Here is a 19,796-nt window from a genome sequence, read left to right on the forward strand (position 1 = left end):
ATATCCTCAGTCCTGTGAGGGTCAGCACTCGCCTCTCTTATGGAACGTCCCTCGGCGTCCTAATGCACGTCAAAGGACCTGCATAAGACGTGATGAAGTCAGGGGTCCTGAGACCGCCAGAGCCTGGGGAAGAAGAGGCTGCAGGGACTGGTCCCATAGCCCGGTGGGACCGAGTGTCAGGTAAGCATATCCACTTTATTTGACCCCCATAGACTCACCCCTTGCAGTGTGGGAGTAGCTTCACTACAAGCAGGGCCGGATTTCCCACAAGGCCAACCAAGGCCCGGGCCTTGGGGCAGCAGGGAGTAGAGGGGTAGCAGGGGTGTGGAATCCCTATCTCCCGATGCCCGGGCGGGCAGTTGTTTTCTACATTTAGCCCGGCTTTGGGCAAGCAGAGGTAAATGTAGAGCGGGGAGGCCGCCGCTTGTTTTGTACAAGTGCTTCTGGCGATGTTGCCGAGATCACTTGCATGCAGCCTGCAGGTCTGCCATTCTCCATGGGGGGGTGGGGGGGGGAGGGGGCACATTGAGGAACCTGGCCTTAGGGCAGCAGAGAGAGTTAATCTGGTCCTAACTACAAGGGTAAGTTTTGTAAGTTCTTTAATGTTCCAATGAGCAGGCAGACTTTAGGGTTAGGGTTTGTTGACTTGACTAATTTACTTAAATCATTTTTATATATTTTCTTTAAGGGCATACCGGGTTTTTAGATGGCACAGTGTTTACATGAATACACTGCTCAAAAATCGTACTATAAGCAATATTGTGTAAAAATGCAATGTATACTTTATACTTATAGTCATTTTATACCTTTCCAATGAATTATTGTGTTACTTTTGCAGTGTTTGTACCGCTTCACCACCTGAGGCCTGCAGCCCGCTTATGTCAAAGTGCCTCTGCCTGCGCCAGTCACACTGACAGCTCAGCTGGTTTGTAAACACAGCCGTGTCACCCTGTGTGCAGGCCCGGATTCCCCACTAGGGTTGCCACCTGTCCAGGATTCACCCGGACAGTCCGGGTTTGGAATGCTGTGTTCGGGTTTCATGGCAGCTGAAACCCGGACACAAGATGTCAAGCAGACTAGGGCACCCAAAATTTAGATCGGGGCTACTGGCCCCCCCACTGAAAATAGTCTCAACTGTGATTATTTACATATGAATGGGTGGCACTATTTACATATGAACACGCCACAGCTCATTCTCCCCGAAAAAAAATGTTCGCACGTCGCTAGAGTGTTCGGGGTTCCCTTGAAGAAAAGGTGGCAACCCTGTTCCCCACAAGGCCACCGAGGCCCGGCCTCGGGGCGGCAGGGCGCAGAGGGGCGGCAGCGGTGTCCTTGTGGGGAAGTTGCCCTCTCTACAATACAAGCCGAGCTACGTGTAGAGTGAGGCAGACGATTTCACATATAAACAGTGTGCAGCCTTCTCCCCTCCCCCCAGCACTTACCTCTCTCCTCTGGTACCGTCCTCTGCCGCCGAGTCCCGAGTCTCTGACTGCGGTGAGCAGAGCGGCCGGGTTATAAGTAAGCCCGCAGCTCCGTGTACACTGTAGACAGTGAGAGGGGAGAGCTGTGCCGTGCCGTGCCCCTGCTGTGCCGTGCCGTGCCGTGCCCCTGCTGTGCCGTGCTGTGCCGTGCCGTGCTGTGCCGTGCTCTTCCTCTCTCACTGTCACAAGATTTCCAGCACAGTGCTGTGCTAGAACTCCTGTATTGGAGGTGACAGTGGTCAATAAAGAGAACCTGTCACCTCCAATTGCTATCACACAGGGGATTGCTTTCTCCTGTGTGATAGCAATAAAGTTAGGTGAAAAAAAAAATTAAATTGATAAAAAATTTAAATAAATAATAATAAAAAAATAATATGAAATAATTAAATAAAAAAATAAAAAGGTAATTAAGAAGTAAAAAAAAGAAACAAATTATTACAAAATAAGAAAATAATTATAAAAAATAAACAATAATAAGATTAAAAAAATTATAAAAAAGTAAATAACATAAATACAAATCTAAAAAAATATTACATTGATAAAAATATAATGAAATAAATAAAAGTTAAAAAAATAAGAATAATAAAAAGGGGTAAAAAAAAATTAGGAAACAGTAAAAATAATTGACACTAACCCCGCCGCCCTGCCATCTGGTTGCCATTCTCCATTGATGGGAAGGGAGGGGGGGTTCCCGGGGGGGCGCATCACAGGACCTGGCCTTGGGGCGGCAGGGAGAGTAAATCCGGCCCTGTCTGTGTGCGGCAACATTATTAAACAGAAACAGAAACATTATTAAACAGATAGTCAGTGGGGATCCGATGTTCTTTTTTTGGCTCCTGGCTCAGCAGCGACACAATCCCACTCCCCTCCCCCATTTATTATGCACTGTTCTCTCATAGGACCCAAAATGCGGCTCATATATTTTGATAGTTAAAAATTAAAGTAAAGCTTTCATGGGATGAAGCTCATTGAAGCGTGAAGGATCCTCCGAGTTTTTGTGCGATGAGCAGCTGAGATCGCAGACAACATCATCAGGAACGCACAGTGCCCACTCCCTTTTAGCACTTGCACATGCTGTATGCCTATAGGGTCGCTCCAAGTGAAACCAACCAGCGAGCTGCTAATGTGATTATAGTTTAAAGTGGATGCAAAGGCATTTTTTCCAGTTTTGGAGAAGGGAAGGGCTCGAGTTTTTATTGCTGTCGGTGTCTGGGGAGATGCAGCCCACCGTTGGTCTTGGTGAACATCGTGAAAGTGAAAGGAAATCCATACTTTCTGCGTTGTCACCAGGGCCGGATTTCCCACAAGGCCAACCAAGGCCCGGCCTTGGGGCAGCAGGGAGTAGACAGGCTTCACATACTAGACCTCAAACCCAGGATTCGGTACAAGCACATGGCCAGCCTCTTCAGCAGGGCCAGGAGGATCAGACAATCCACAGCATACCTCCCCCAGGCAGGAGGTCCATGGGAAGACCGACTTCCCAAGGTCACTCCCAAATATTTATACCCTCTTCCAGCATGGACCAGTGGCAATAAACCTCACAGACTGGCAACTTCTAAATGTAAATAGACATTTCTGCTTAGGCCCTGGGTGGCTACCTACATATATCTCCTATATCTTAAGATTTTAAATGATCTCTAAAATGGTCGCCAAAATGGAAACCCCTTTAACAGACCTCGAGATCTGCTTTCCTGCCTCGAAATCTCCGGTACTCCAGTCTGCCTTTCTAATTTAAACACCTAGAAACGGTTGAGCTGCGATGGCACGTGGTAGCAGCGGAGGAACGCGTGCCTCTCTCTCTTGTGAAGGGAAATCCGGCACATTAGAGGGTGTTCGCGCCCTGCAGACACAATGACAGCAGTTGGAACACCCTGCCAGGGACAGGAGCTCTGGAAAGGTTGACTTGCTCAGTTGGCTTGCTGCTGTCACACACACACGTTCCCCTGTTGTCTGTCACTTTCTATCTGCACAAGCTTTGTTTTCCCAGCTGAGTTTACTGATCACCAGGCTAGACAAGCCGCAAGCTCAAGGGGACCTCTCGTGTATCCCTCTGACCAGTTATCGGAGAAGACAACCTGTGGCCCTCTGGAAGCTATACAACGCAGATAGACATCCTGACTGCTTTAAGTAGATCAGACAGCCTATGACTTCTGCTAACTACAAAGATTTACTACCAGAGACAAGAAGTGGATTTTCACTGGGAATTTGGTATCCAGGGAATAAGATGAATAGGCCAAGTGCCCAGGAAGCCATACACCCTTCTTTTAAACACAGATGGTTACTACCAACATCAGTTGGTTTTGGCCCTCAGAAGGTCGGCACCATAGTTATCAATTTTTTTGTTTTTGTTTTGGATAGGATCAGCTTTTTTTTTCTGCCATCTATTGTCCCATTGAGGAGGTTTCATTTCAATCCCAACAAGGTTCCGATAGGTACAACAGGAAGTGATAGGGAATCCCTCCAGGGACAGGCCAGGTCAGCAACAATCGGGCAGCGAGGTACCAGGGTGGCAGACTAGATGTAGCCAGGGACAGGCCGGGTCAGCAACAATCAGGCAGCGAGGTACCAGTGTGGCAGACTAGACGTAGTCAGGGACAAGACCGGGTCAGCAACAATTGGGCAGTGAGGTACCAGGGTGGCAGACAAGACGTAGCCAGGGACAGGCCGGGTCAGCAACAATCGGGCAGTGAGGTACCAGGGTGACAGACAAGACGTAGCCAGGGACAAGCCGGGTCAGCAACAATCCCTCCAGAGTGAGAAGAATCCCCGGTGGCCACCAGAATAAGAAGATTTCTCATTCCTGTTCTGATAACAACCAAAATTCTGGATTTTCTTTCACTTTCAGGGATAATTGACAAATATAGGGGGTGAATCTCCATAACGGGGACACAGACAGCAATAAAAACCCAGCTGGGGTTCTGATCTCTCTCCACTCCATCCAAAACTAATCAGAAAGTTTTGGCTTCAGTTGCACTTTAAGGCCAGGATTGGGTTAAACACATAAGGCCGATCATTGCTTTTACCTTGCACACTGATTCGTTGAGGGGATATATTGTTCCAACATGACTGCGCACCAGTGCACAAAGCAAGGTCCATAAAGACACGGATGGGGGTGTTTGGGGGGGAGGAAAGTGACTGGCCTGCACAGAGTCCTGACCTCAACCCCATAGAACACCTTTGGGATGAATTAGAGCGGAGACTGCAAGCCCCTCCCCCAACATCAGTACCTGACCTCACAAATGGCCCAACATTCCCATAGACACACTCCTAAACCTTGTGGACGCCTTCCCAGAAGAGGTGGAGCTGTTATAGCGGCAAAGGGCGGAGCCAACCCAATACTTAACCCTACAGACTAAGGCTGGGGGGGCCATTAGAGGGCGGAGCCAACCCAATACTGAACCCTACGCACTAAGACTGAGGGGCCATTAAAGTTCATGTGTGTGTAAAGGCGTCCCTATACTTTTTGGCAAAATAATGTCTGTATATATATATATACTCCACCTGCTGCCTTAATATAAAAAAAAAGATGTAAGTTCGAATACGCTACTTCTGGATTTGACTCCAGCTGTAGGATTTTTGACTGCTGTAAGGATATGTTTTTCTTTTTTTGCTTTAATTTTTTTTTATTCCGCCTGCTGTTTTAATTACATGCCTGTGCCCACGATGTGTCAGGGAAAGGGGTGGGAGGGCCAGTCATGCGTGCCTAGGTGCAGCACTAGGACATTTACAGTAAGCAACGTGCAGCGCGAGGCTGCTGTGATCAGAGGAACCAGCGGGAAATTGTGTGTGCGTAACATCGCAGCTTTGCCCGCTCCGCTGAAACACCGCCGCTGATTAATTCGATCTCTCTCTTTCCTCCTCCGCCTTATTTGCCAGCCATCATGTCAGCCTGGCTGGATGCCGTCGTCACTGCCCTCCTCCTCCCACACAGTGCCATCGTCTGTGGGAGATGATGCCAGCCTCCCCCCCACCCCCGATGTTAACGAGGAGGACTGCTAGTTAGCGAGCGGCGGAAAGGGGGCAAGCGTGGGCTTGGAGCGCTCCGTGTGTGTGGGTGGATGTCCCTTCAGCAGAGCGGAAAGTCACTAGCATGTAGGGGCCGGAGACTCGGAGAAGCAGAGATGAAACAATTAGAGGGAAATAGAGTAAATGGGACTGCATGTGTCATCTTTACTGTAGCCTAGCAGCGACGGAGAACATACGAGGTGCGATACGTGAAATAATTATATGGTGATGATAAGGCTCGGTGTTCCAGGAGCCTTAACTCATTTATCAAAAGTGTCCCGATCTACTAAACAACTCTTCGTATCGCCTAAAGGCACCAAACCAATAGAAAGCCTTAAAGTTGAGCTCCGGGTACAAAAACTTTCATTTAAATATATTCTCCAATAGTCACAAATGATAGAAATCCACTTTGTGTGCAAGAAATGCCTTTATCAATGCAGTTATTACAATATAAAGTGGCAGGGACATCATCACTGATAACATAACTTGTGCAGAGAGCAGAGCACCAGCAGGGATCCAGCAGGCCCCACATATTAGAGTTCCAATTGGCTTGGCACTTGGAGCTGGACTTGGCGGGTATCAGAAGTGGTCCAGGACCTTAATGCTCAATCAATGCCGCAAGCCACGAGAGTATAGTTGTCACACCATTAGAAAAGATGTAGCTAGGGACCGGCTGGGCCAGCAACAATTGGGCAGCGAGGTACCAGGTCAGCAGACAAGGCGTAGTCAGGGACAGGCCGGGCCAGCAACAATTAGGCAGCGAGGTACCAGGTCAGCAGACAAGGCGTAGTCACTGGGACAGTCCAGGTCAGCAAAAATCAGGCAGTGAGGTACCAGTGTGGCAGACAAGACGTAGCCAGGGACAAGCCGGGTCAGCAACAATCGGGCAGCGAGGTACCAGGGTGACAGACAAGACGTAGCCAGGGACAAGCCGGGTCAGCAACAATCGGGCAGCGAGGTACCAGGGTGACAGACAAGACGTAGCCAGGGACAAGCCGGGTCAGCAACAATCGGGCAGCGAGGTACCAGGGTGACAGACAAGACGTAGCCAGGGACAAGCCGGGTCAGCAACAATCGGGCAGCGAGGTACCAGGGTGACAGACAAGACGTAGCCAGGGACAAGCCGGGTCAGCAACAATCGGGCAGCGAGGTACCAGGGTGACAGACAAGACGTAGCCAGGGACAAGCCGGGTCAGCAACAATCGGGCAGCGAGGTACCAGGGTGACAGACAAGACGTAGCCAGGGACAAGCCGGGTCAGCAACAATCGGGCAGCGAGGTACCAGGGTGACAGACAAGACGTAGCCAGGGACAAGCCGGGTCAGCAACAATCGGGCAGCGAGGTACCAGGGTGACAGACAAGACGTAGCCAGGGACAAGCCGGGTCAGCAACAATCGGGCAGCGAGGTACCAGGGTGACAGACAAGACGTAGCCAGGGACAAGCCGGGTCAGCAACAATCGGGCAGCGAGGTACCAGGGTGACAGACAAGACGTAGCCAGGGACAAGCCGGGTCAGCAACAATCGGGCAGCGAGGTACCAGGGTGACAGACAAGACGTAGCCAGGGACAAGCCGGGTCAGCAACAATCGGGCAGCGAGGTACCAGGGTGACAGACAAGACGTAGCCAGGGACAAGCCGGGTCAGCAACAATCGGGCAGCGAGGTACCAGGGTGACAGACAAGACGTAGCCAGGGACAAGCCGGGTCAGCAACAATCGGGCAGCGAGGTACCAGGGTGACAGACAAGACGTAGCCAGGGACAAGCCGGGTCAGCAACAATCGGGCAGCGAGGTACCAGGGTGACAGACAAGACGTAGCCAGGGACAAGCCGGGTCAGCAACAATCGGGCAGCGAGGTACCAGGGTGACAGACAAGACGTAGCCAGGGACAAGCCGGGTCAGCAACAATCGGGCAGCGAGGTACCAGGTCAGCAGACAAGGCATAGTCAGGGACAGGCCAGGTCAGCAACAATCGGGCAGCGAGGTACCAGGGTGACAGACAAGACGTAGCCAGGGACAGCCCAGGTCGACAACTTGCTGCCAGCGTAGTACAGAGAAGTAGACAGATGCATAGTTGAGAACGAGCCGTGGTCAAGGGATCCAGAACAGTAGTCGGAAAGGTGAAGACCACCTGGGTCAGACTCGGTAATGGAAGATCAGAAACAGAATACAGGAACCAGGTAGCAGGGAACATCTAAGATCACTCAGCATGGAGGCTAGGATGTCACAGCCCTAAATAGCCTGCTTGGCGCCACAGTTTGTATTAAGAGCGTGCACATTGCCACGATGAGGCACGCGGCCGTGTACAATTCTATGTGCCAAACTGTGCCCATGCACATACGCATGCGCGAGCACTCGCCTAGTGCTTTGGCTGTGCAGGCTGGTACTCACTTCCTGACAGACGGATGCTCAGCTCATGGCAGTGCCCTGCTAGACACTGGAGGAACGAATGTGGGGGGAATCTCCCCAGTGGAGGCACATACAGCTAATAGAACCTGATAGAGGATCTAAAACTTCTCCATACTATCAAAAACTGAATAAGGGCCCATTCACACCTGTGTTTTAACCCCCGCCAACGCAATTACACAGGTTAGCCGATATATTCAATGGTGCCATCTCTTATCTGTATGAGTCTGTATCTATAAGTATGTGAAAGTCAGTGTTAAGTGTATATAAGTGTATATATGGAGCCAATTAGTGATGGAGTGTGATTAAGAGGTTCCTGGTAAAAATGAAATAAAGATCGCATTCATGCTTTATCTCTACTGCCGGCATTAATCTTACACACAGCCTTTAAATCTCTACTGATTGATCTCTGCATTGACATCTGTCAATGCAGAGATCAATCAGTAGAGATTGAAAAGCTATGCAAGATGCAAAGAGTAATTAACAGAGGAGGGGCTTCTAACCCTACCATGTGTGTCTTGAATGTCTAGTCCTTTTTATTATTTATTAGGTGTACGTGAAAAAGTAATCAGCTTGAATGCTCATAGCAATCAGTGACATCACTGGGTGGGACGCTGGCCAGAGCTGGTGGGGAGACGATGCAGAGGCCCCATCCCCTGTAGCATTCACCCCCCAAACACCACACCCCTGCATCCTCAAGCGTTGACAAATGCTAGGGACGCCCCTGGTACTGTGCTTTAAAGAGGAACTTGACCCACCAATTTAATGGTCTCCCAAAAACAGTTACTTTTAAGGCACGTCAAGGTTGCCAGTGTGCTTATTTCAGCTCTCAATCGAACATTTAAGCCCTTAAATGGCTGGAGTCATAGCTGATCACATGTGCAGAACCATGGCAACTGCGATCCAAATAGAGGCTAAGATGGCGCCTTCCTTTACTGTAGGTGGGTGCAGGTCTGCTTTAAGTATCTTGGTATCCAACGCTTCCAGGAGTGTCAGATTCCTGGTCACCATCCATGTGCAGTGGTTCCCGGTCGCCCCCCTACGTCACTTCTGTCTTGTTGTGTCCAAGGGGACCTCTGTAGGAACCAATGCCTATGGTGGATGAGCAGGAATCTGACACTACTATAAGTGCTGGATTCTGAAGACTCTTCAAGGGAAGGTTTCTCTTCAGTAGAGCAGAGATCAGCAGAACAGGCAGCGGAAGAGCTAAGTATTTACTATGTTCTTTAAAGGTGGCATATTTTTGGATAGAGCCGCTTTATATTCTCTGATTAAGACATGTTGATAGATAGATAGATAGATAGATTTATTTGTCACATACACAATCGTACAAGTATGATATGCAGTGAAATGCTTACACGACTGCAAAAAGAAGAAAGAAAGAATACATGTTAAATAAAACTTTTACATTGCAAAATAAATATAAGTGTTAAATGTAAATATTAAAATTTAAATTTGACTAAAAATGCCAATAATACAATATGGAATGTAAGTGTGCGAGTGCCAACAGCAGCAATACGGGGTAAAATGAATTAAAGTGATGACCAGCAGTGTATTGACCTTTCCTTGACCATTTTCTTTTAAAGTGCGGATGTGCAGTAATGTGAGAATACTTACCTAATCAGGCAGTAGATTATATGACTATATAGAGGTCTGATTAAGAGACCGTATAGCCTGAGGGAAGAAACTTCTCCTCAGTCTCTCTGTGTTGGCCTTCATGGAGCGATAACGCTTCCCAGACCTCAACAAAGAAAAAAGTCCATTGTTGGGATGGCTGAGGTCCCTCATAATCTTCCTGGCCTTGGTCCAGCACCGCTTGCTATAGATCGAATTCAGGTCAGGGAGTTTAGTTCAGGATGATTCTCTCAGCTGCTCGCACCACCCTCTGAAGAGCTCATCTGTCCTGCACATGTTGGGTTGACAGTTGGGCTCCCGAGAAACCACTTCATCCAAAGCTGTTCTTGGGCCCCTTGTGTGAGGTAGAACATCCAAAGCCAACTTTTATATCCTGGATATGCGGACATATGTATATGTAGTAAACAGGCACCTATAGCTCCGCTTTTATCTCTCCGACAGTGCATTGAAAATTAGTCTGGCAGAAGACCATTTTCACCTGACTGGCTACTGGTGTGACGACTCTACTCTCGTGGCTTGCAGCAGTGATTGGGCTTGAAGTCCTGGGCCGCTTCTGATACCCAACAAGTCCAGCTTCAAGTGGCCAAGCCAAGTGGAACGCTTTAATATGTGGGACCTGCTGGGTCCCTCCTGGTGCTCTGCTCTCTGCACAAGTTATGAGCAGCACAGCGATGACCATTTTTTATCTGACTGACATTCTTTTCTAATGTTCTGAAGGCTAAACTCTCTTAGCTTGCAGCCAGTGGCGGAACTACCAGGGTCGCAGAGGTCGCGGCCGGGACGGGGGCCCTGAGCCACTGCTTGCAGCAGTACCTGGGCTTGTGGTTCTGGAACACTTCTGATACCGAATAAATCCAGCTCCAAGATCGGTTTCCTTACACTCCCACTTCTTCATAATTATTATGGAGGGGGCTACAACTCCAGCATAGCCCTGCAGTCTATGGTCTAAATAGCAGCCCACTCATTAATAAGGATACTGGATTGGTTTGGCTGTGGGACAAACTGGATTTAGAAGCTGCACATATGGAACAACCTCAAGACCAGTGAGGCTAGAACCCACATGCAGTTAGTCCTGGCTCATTTGCAGTATCACAGTTATGCTTCTGACCTTTACCCCCCATGGTGGTGGTCAGTACCCCTGCTAAGCTTCACACCGATAGTTCTATATAGTAGCTGGCTGTTCAGATTTCATAAATCTGTATCTCTTCTTCCTAGGGGAGCTTTTTCTGAGGTGGTCCTCGCACAAGAAAAGGATTCAGAGAGACTGGTAGCCCTGAAATGTATCCCGAAGAAGGCTCTGCGTGGAAAGGAGGCCGTGGTGGAAAATGAAATTGCAGTCCTGAAAAAGTAAGTTGGCCCCTAAGGGACAAATCGAAGGTTGCCCACTGCGCACGATCAGCAGAGACGTCTCTTGATATCAGTATAATTAAGTCTTGTTGCCCCATTTTCCATCAAGGAAAAGCTGTGGAGTCCATTCATCAACCCTGTGTGGATCTGCTTACATTTAAGGTGGAACTGAACTTTAAAAAATGTGAAGATTTGCGATGTTATAGGGAATGTTTAGAAATGTGAATTGTGCCCGAGCAGTATCCTAAAAAATAGTGTTTAGAATTCCTTCTGAAAATAGAAATGCCTTTCCTGCTATGTGAGGATGTCAAGGCACTCCTGTGCCTATAGTCTCATCGGTGTATATCTAAGATCTAAGACACTGCTGCCTTTGGCTGCTAGCCTCAGGAGATTTGGAGTAAGATCTGATGCTGTCACTACTGTTCTGCTCAATGTTCTCCTTGCTGGAGGCTCTGATATGAGGAAAATACCTCTAGCAAGATGGCCGCCTCCACACAGAGGCACAATGTGAAACGAGGCACGGCAAGTCCGTAATTGTGAAAGATCTTGACTGATGGATTCGTCAATTTTCGTCCCTCCGTTAAAACCCCAATAAACACGCGGACTGCGCGACGTGGATTGTAACGGCCACAGCCGCCCCTTTTATTAAACCAAACAACTTTAACAATAACCAAAAGTAATAAACCAAATAATATACACAAATAACACTGTAAATGGTTGACCTGAGAAGGGGTCTTTGGGTGCCCAACAGCCCAAACAGGCCTCTCCTAACACTCCACCCGTGTCCCCAGCACAACCAGCTCGAGGACACTTACTCCTTCTGGGTAGCCAAGGGGCCAGGCCCCGCCCCCTACAAGTCCAGACACCAACAGGGGGAAGCACCCATACCAGCTGATGTCCCCCCATTTTTGCAACTCTGATTTTGTAGACCCCCCAAAGACCCCCTAACCCGCCAAGCTGCCGTGACAAAAGAAATCCAGAAAGAGGACGTCCCTCAGCCCTTGCAGTTCCTTCCCATGCGGCTCCTCCCGGACAATTGACCCCCAACGTCCAATCAGGTAAAAGCAGCTATTCCCATTTTATTTTAACTCTTTCTCCCGGGAATATTCCTTCCCCCCCAGTCATGTAGCCCCTCCGCTCAGTCTCTTCTTCAGGTCTGTCTTCTTCAGGGAGGCCAAAGGCAATACTGGTGACTAGACCTTTGCCTTCTGCTGTGTTTTTGGATAATGATATCAGCCGGCATCCCCTGCCCTTTGCTTACATTCACCTGCCAGCTAGGGAAGCTCCTGGTCAGCAACAAAATGGGGCCCGGGGAATGCGTAATTGGTAGGATGCTGACAGCCGGGTATTCTAGCAAACAATGAACAGGAAGTTGTCCCAGTCATGGCAGCTAACCAGCGCATACATGCCGCACTCTGAGCACTGGTGTCTCCCTATAACAACAGGCCTAAAGCGGCAGTAATAGGAACCACATGAATCTTTTGCAGGTGTCGGAAACTGCAACCGAAACTGAATTAGAGAGCAAGTTATTTTAAAGGGACCACACCGCAAGTCTGGCAAAAAAAAAAGGTTGCCATTGCCTAAATACACTAAGATAGAATTGTTATGCTTTTAGGGACTCGTGCACATGGCCGCTTGGGGATGTACAACATACATTTGGGGGTATTTCCCCCGCCAGGGAGTCACAGGGGCTGCCTACAGCCTCCCATAGAAGTCAATGGCTGTGCACAGGTACATGCACGCGCACTGGCGCACAACCCTGAACACAAAGAGACTGCGCGCATGTACGCAACTTCGGCATACAGCTAATGGCGTCTATGGGAGGCTGTATGCAGGACATGGAGGGGAACATAGCCCCAGAATTGACATGGTACGGCCATGTGACTGAGCACTTACTGCCAATTGGAGGGCACATTATACGGGTTTCTGCCTTGCTGTGAGTTTCTGACTCTGTGGATGCAAGGTATTGAGATTGATTGGCTGGTTCATTGATTGAGTATTGATTTTCACTCGAAGGACATGCGTCTTTTTGAAACCTAACTTTGCAACAATGCCATTATGTAATATGCGAAGGATGACTAATTGTTTCTAGATATCAGCTTTTCAGTCTGAAGAGGAACAAAACTTTCCCAGGCAATGCTTATAAAGCGCTTCCATCGCTCCTCATATTTTTCGGAGCTTGTATGATCTTCGTTACGTTCTCATTTGAACTTTTTGCCCTCTTTCGGAACCTCTCTGTACATAGCTGGTAGGGTTGCTATAGATACTATTATGAAGAAGAGATAAGATATTACCAGTGGGGCGTATTGCCAAATATAGGTGCAATATTGCAATGTAACTATAGTAACAAACTGATTTGATTTTGTGAGGTTTAAAAAGTGAAGACCCAGATGGTGCTTAAGACAAACAAAAAAACGCAGCTTTGTCTGCAATGCTTGCCACCTTTCTGGTGCTGTCCCCTGCAGTATCTGCATCCACCACTAGGCGTCCTCAGGCTTCCTGGTTGAATGACACCAACTGTTAGTCAACCCAGTAGACTGAGGACATTCTATGAGTGTAAGACATCATGGGCCCGCCCAATGAGGGGGCATCAACACAGCACCACTGTCTGCATCATGGAGGACGACCAGGAGGGGCAGATCAGAGGAGGCAGAAAACCCTGTAAGTCATGTGACTGGCCTGAGAGTTAAGTATTAGAAAAATACTAAAATACCGAACTTAATGATCCCACTCCTGCTATCTGCAGATCTGTACTTATCGAGATCTGAGGGCCACTGCCCCATATTTTGTTGACATCCAGAGCTCCAAGTCTCCCTCTTCAGGCTGTGTCCATCTCCTGGCTGGGAGATGGCTCCATAGCACCTATGAGGCTGTAATGTGCAGCTGTGGCCAGCAGAGGGAGCATTGCACACTGGATGTAAACAATAGTGGAACAGATCTCGGTAAGTATGGATCTGCGGATCGTTTAGGTCAGCGTGGAGGGCAAAAACACTAAGTGCACTGATCACTTAGGGAGGCTTCATATGTCTCAATTCATGCAACAAGCCTCTGAGGGCCACAACTATCCACACAGGATTAGCAGATCCTTAGGAATTTCTTGTTATTCAATAAGGCTGATACTTTTTATGATCAATGTGCCTGTAATCTCTACTATTTACTTCATTAAAGATGAGAGTTGGTATTTTCCATTTGTTGTGTGGCCATTAAGACATCAGGATTTGCTGATGTTAGGTTGTATTTTGTGTAGGCGTGTGTAATAGGGCTCCCCACGGGTTCTGTGCCAGGTTACAGGAGAGTACAGTATTGATTAAATTATATACTTGGACCCAGAGTCTGTAAACTCAAATGGCAGGTCCACCATACATGGGGTCCAGTTGAGCGCATAGGATCAGCTCATTTCTATAATAAATGAAAGGTCATCAATGATATTTTTATTTACATAGAATGAATATGATTAGTATCTGTTTTATCTTATTTTCTTGTGGTAGGACGGCATGATTATGAAAAGGCATGAGCTCAAGTTCTGAGCAAACCTGGTCTGAACCTGAGCTCCTCTGAACAAGGAAGTGCCAAGGGCACGTCCACCCATTCAGCTGCAGTGGCCGGACATTCCCCGCCCCACAGCTGCATGCAAACAAAGGGGTGTGATGCTTGTGCTGATGTCATTTACCTTATATGGCCACAGAATAACTTGTAATCATGCTTCTGATGTGAAAGGTGGTCTCTGTTCTGAAGGTGGGGCTTCTGATGTGAAGGGGGTCCTCTGATTTGCAGGAGGTCCTCTAATGTGTAGAAGTGTCCTGATGTGAAGGGGGCTCCTTATGTGAAGGAATGGCTTCTGATGTGAAGGGGGCTCTGATGTGAAGGGGGTCCTCTGATTTGCAGGAGGTCCTCTAATGTGTAGAAGTGTCCTGATGTGAAGGGGGCTCCTGATGTGAAGGAATGACTTCTGATGTGAAGGGTAGTCTCTGTTCTGAAGGGAGACTTCTGATATGAAGGGGGTCCTCTGATGTGAACTAGGCTCCTTATGTGAAGGAATGGCTTCTGATGTGAAGGGGGCTCTGATGTGAAGGCGGTCCTCTGATGTGAACGAGGCTCCTGATGTGAAGGAATGGCTTCTGATGTGAACAAGGCTCCTAATGTGAAGGCGGTCCTCTGATGTGAAGGGGCGATTTTGATATGAAGAGGGGCTCCTGATGGAAAGGGCGTCTTCTGATGTAAGGGGGCTTCTGGTGTGAAAGGGGCTCCAGATGTGAAGGGTGGTCTCTGATGTGGACGTGGGGCACCTGATGTGTAGGGTGGAACCCTACATCATTTTCTTTTTGTTATCTTTTTTAGCATTGCCCCCTTAAAATCCATTCCAGACCCTTATCTAGGATCATAGTCAGGTATAGATTTTTTTTTGGGGGGGGGGCCTTAAGATTTGGTAGACTTTTAATGGGTGCTGTTGGTTGAGAAAGTCAGGAATAGCACATCCAATACGCCTCGACCTGTATTCTAAAACTCCGGAACACGTCCTCTCTTCTACCACCTTACTCTACACAATGGGGGGAAAATGTGTCCCCGCAAGCCGTTACCTGATAAAAAATGAATCTTTTTCGGCAGTTCTATGGCTTCTTCATACTTGAACCCAAAAAGCAGAACTTTCACGGTTGCCATGGAAACCTCAGAACTCCGTGTGCTTGGTCTCCCAGGAAAGATGAAATTATTCAAGGCAACGTCCATCTTTTTTTTTCTCTCTCTTTACCCGCCCAGCGTATAATTATGTTGTACAGAACGTGAGATTCCACAGATTGGGGGAATAAAGATATCTCTTAAAATGTCATAAAAAAAAGCTTAAAGGAGAACTATGGGGTTAAGGCTTTTCCCCATAGTTCTCCTCAGGGTCGGGGGAGGACACAAACTAGCGTTCTCCCGTCACCCTAAGCTCAGTATATAGGGAGCTACAGCTCGCGGTATACTGAGACGCTGCAGCTGAAGCGGATCCCGACGTAGATGTCTGGATCCACCCAGCTGCATGAGTGACAGCTGGCTCCTCCTATCTAGAGGCAGAGCCAGCTGTACCCGCCCCCTCCCCCGTCCGTTCCGCCAGTCAGCGCTGGCAGATCGGAGCGGGGAGGGGGGAATCCAGCCGCTCCACTGTCACGGCAGAGAGCCGTGACAGGATGGAGAAGTGAGCGAACGCCGGTATGTGTTCTCTCACCTCCCGATCTACTGAGCCGACCTGTGACAGTCTCATTGTCACACGTCGGCTAGAACTATGAGGGGAGTGAAAAGCCCCTCCCCCCCGTAGTTCTCCTTTAATCAAACCTTCTATTACTCAGCAGCACTCGGAATAGTTCTGCGGATCACGAGAGGAACCTGCACAGTGTGCCTCCTCGTGTCAAACTTCTCCATCTTACATATCGTCCCAAAGCCGATATATTTCTTTATATATCCGCTATAAATAAAAGGCAGCACATTGATGGGGTGAATATATTTATAAACAAAATGCACCTTTTAGGCCCGAAGATTAGTTAAAACCCCCCAGAATAATATATATTTCCTGAAAGCAGAGAGACTGGAGAATTAAATGGCGGCAGCTGCAATTTTGTATGTCGCATGATATTAGCGCAACTCTTTATCAAATTCTAAACTTCGGTAAAAAATACAATCGAGTTTATTTCGGTGCGCAAAAACACAATATAATACCCATTGTTTTTTGGGTACAATAGAAAAGAAAAGGTTGTGCCGCGTAAAGAGATACCAAACATGTCAAGCCTCAGGGTACGTTCACACCAGAATGCAGTGCGTTCCGGCCCGATTCCGGCTGGAACGCACTGCATCGAATTGCGGCCGGCTCACTTTTTTGTGGGGCAGGAGGGGGCGTGGTGGGCCATTGAAGTGAATGACTCCTATCATCCAGTCACCGGGAACTGGGAAACAAGTTATTAAGAAAAATCCTAAAAGCATCGAGGGATAAAAGATGTTTTGCCATTTATTAGGTCTGGTGTATTCATGGCAGACCTCACATTGCGACCGGGTCACTTTTTTGCCGGGCTGGAGGGGGCGTGAAGGCCCATTGAAGTGAATGGCACCGTAGCCACGCCCTCCGGCCGCAATGCGATTGCCTTGCACGGGATCGCAGGGTACATTGTGCCTGCGGTCCAGTGCGGTGCAATCAAAATGCTGCGTGCACGGCCGTATCGGGCAGCTTCTGGGAAGGACAGGTGCAGCGTGTGATTATACGCAGCCACTGTCCTTCTCTATGGGAGTATGCCACCCTACGCTCACCCGCCCTGCAGGTCCGCGCGGGTGAGCGTACTCGTAAGCTGACAGGATAGATGTCTGCATCCGAGCCAGGACACCCGCACCCGTACAAACCTGCACTTGGGGTGAGCATAGGGCGGCGTATGGCCACGTACTCCCATAGAGAAGGACGGGGGCTGCGTACTAATCACAGGCAGCAACTGTCCTTCCCGGGAGCTGCCCGATACGGCCATGCACGCAGCACGGAGCTCTACGTGCCGGCCTTTTCTGGTGTGAATGAGGCCTAAATATACGTTTGTCACACGCAATTAAGACTTTCGGGACTTGTGGTGCTGTCATCCTTCTTCACATTCTTCAGGTTCCTCCAGTGCCCCCCTTTGATAGAGAGCTGCCTCTTTAATTTGGATTTCAGGCCCCTGGATTTGGATTTTCTTTCCCTACTTCGGCCCCAGCGCTCTACCAACGTACCTTTTATTCAGGAAGTTGATGCCAGAGGACTTCCCTCTGCCATATGCCAGGATCACAGGTCTCAATGGGCAGCAGGAAGCCATATAATGCCCATCATATATCCCCGAATGCTGGCCCTGCTCTGATCAATGTCTGAATGTTGAAGTATCTCCACTCAGGGCCACAACCCTAACATGTCTTATGGGGATTGGCCTGGGAGGCAAATACCCCACAGCCCAGTCCTCCAATGCAGTCCTATCTGACCACCTCTGTTTTGCATGCAGTCATTGCTTTAAATAAAATAAGATCCTTTAATGTCATTTGATTTTCTTCTTCTTCATAGGATTGCTCATAAAAATATCGTCGCCCTTGAAGACATTTATGAGAGCCCCAGTCACCTTTACTTGGCAATGGAACTGTAAGTTACTCTTCTTTTAAAGAAACACTGCTACATTGTGGATGGGGAGAGATATTTTTATGTTACACTTTATGGCCAAACATTTGTGGACATCTGACCCTCATACCGAAAGGAGCTTGCTGGGCAGAACCACCGCCATAAACATGGAGCTACCCTCCTTCCATTGTGACTATAACAGCCTACACCCTCCGGGGAAGGCTTGCCACAAGATTTTGAAGTGTGCCTGTGGAAATTTATGCCTATCCAACTAAAAGAGCATTTGTGAGGTCAGGTAGTGATGTTGGATGAGAAGACCTGGCTTGTAATTGGTGCTCTAATTTGTCCCAAAGGTCAGCGTTCTGTGCAGGCCACCTGAGATCCTCCACACCAAAGTCATCAAACCATGTCTTTATGGAGATGGCTAAGAATACATGAGTGCAGTCATGCTGGAACAGAAAAATACCTTACCCCAACTGTTGATAAAAGGTTGGAAGGTGAAGAATTGTCCCAAAAATGGATTTACCCCTGGAAACCCCTTGACTCTATATGTGGGGGGGTGTCAACATACATTTGGCCATATAGTGTATATGTTTAGCGCCACCCCGGCTTGCCTGAAACACAAGTGAGGTTAATGGTCTAATAAAACTACCATAGATGAAAGTAGTCACTCGCACTCCATGATATTAAAGTCAATGCTGTTTATTGACTGTGATAACACACATCTCCTTAGCGACGTTTCGAGACTATGCGGTCCCGTCCTCAGACTCTGTTTCCCGTCCTCAGGGGTGTCAACAAACATTTGGCAGTATAGTGTATGTGTGTAGTATCCCTCGTGCTCACCTGCGGTTAATGTTCTAATAAAACTACCAACCTAACCCAATATCCAACGCCCCTCCTTCCTCATGTTATATTGCAAATATAGGACTCCCACTTTGAGTTATAGCCGAAAATGTTATCTTGGACTACACTCTGAAGTTCTCCTGAAAGCATTGCCTCAGGATACATCAGACTTGATCTTTAGATAGGAATTTTATTAAAGGTTATGGTAAAATATGGCTCAAGGGTTAGATAAGAACAGAGGTGATTAAGTGACCCGGGCAGCTGTAATTATCCGTTACCTTCAGGTAGACGGCACAAACACATCTATTCCACACACCCGCTCGCTCCGGAACTCCGACATTCCTAATCCTCACATTCTTTGATTGACACTGCAATGCATGGAAGGTTGCTGAGATACGCACACTGATTCATGACATCTCTCTTGCAGCGTCACGGGTGGCGAGCTGTTCGATCGCATCATTGAGCGAGGATATTACACCGAGAAGGATGCCAGTCAGCTCGTCCGACAGATCCTGGACGCCCTGCAGTACTTGCACAATATGGGAATTGTACACCGTGATCTCAAGGTACCGTGGCCTCAGAATGAGCTAAAATTGGGGGGCGTTATGTAGGATGCCAGTTATATTTGTAAAGACCAAAGCGGATGAATTGCCAATCAGTAATGCGTGCAGTCACTGCCATTTACAGTAACTTATCAAACAAGCCTAATAAAGCTTTCAGAGAACAAAAAAATAATGTAAAAAACACAAACACGAGCAAGATTTTATTTCTTATGGCCCCTGTATACCTGTGTAACCCCTTAAAGGGTTATTCAAGCCTCAGCTTTTTTTGCATATATCTACTGCTAGCAAGCACTGCAGCCACCTCCACCTCCAGCACACCCTCTACAAGCCACCTCCAGCACACCCTCTACAAGCCACCTCCAGCACACTCTCTACAAGTGCAGTATTAGTTTGCTGAACTATTCGTTTAAGCAGACTCACAAATGTGA

General features: G+C 48.2%; 1 protein-coding gene and 1 long non-coding RNA gene across 2 annotated transcripts in view; one reads left to right on the forward strand and one right to left on the reverse strand.

Moving 5' to 3' along the window:
- The window catches only part of PNCK (pregnancy up-regulated nonubiquitous CaM kinase), a 35,009-nt gene that overhangs the window by 3,407 nt on the left and 11,806 nt on the right, over positions 1 to 19,796 (forward strand). The window contains exons 2-4 of the mRNA XM_018574881.1: positions 10,741 to 10,872; positions 17,912 to 17,986; positions 19,233 to 19,405. Of these exons, the coding sequence (XP_018430383.1) occupies positions 10,741 to 10,872; positions 17,912 to 17,986; positions 19,233 to 19,405 (380 nt within the window). The remainder of the gene's footprint in view (positions 1 to 10,740; positions 10,873 to 17,911; positions 17,987 to 19,232; positions 19,406 to 19,796) is intronic.
- The window catches only part of LOC108803034, a 4,534-nt gene continuing 501 nt past the window's right edge, over positions 15,764 to 19,796 (reverse strand). Inside the window, exon 3 of the long non-coding RNA XR_001942253.1 lies at positions 15,764 to 15,775. This is a non-coding gene — a long non-coding RNA (uncharacterized LOC108803034). The remainder of the gene's footprint in view (positions 15,776 to 19,796) is intronic.

This window comes from Nanorana parkeri, unplaced genomic scaffold (assembly GCF_000935625.1).
Source record: "Nanorana parkeri isolate BGI_ZX_2015 unplaced genomic scaffold, ASM93562v1 scaffold3320, whole genome shotgun sequence".
NCBI classification, from domain to species: Eukaryota; Metazoa; Chordata; class Amphibia; order Anura; family Dicroglossidae; genus Nanorana; species Nanorana parkeri.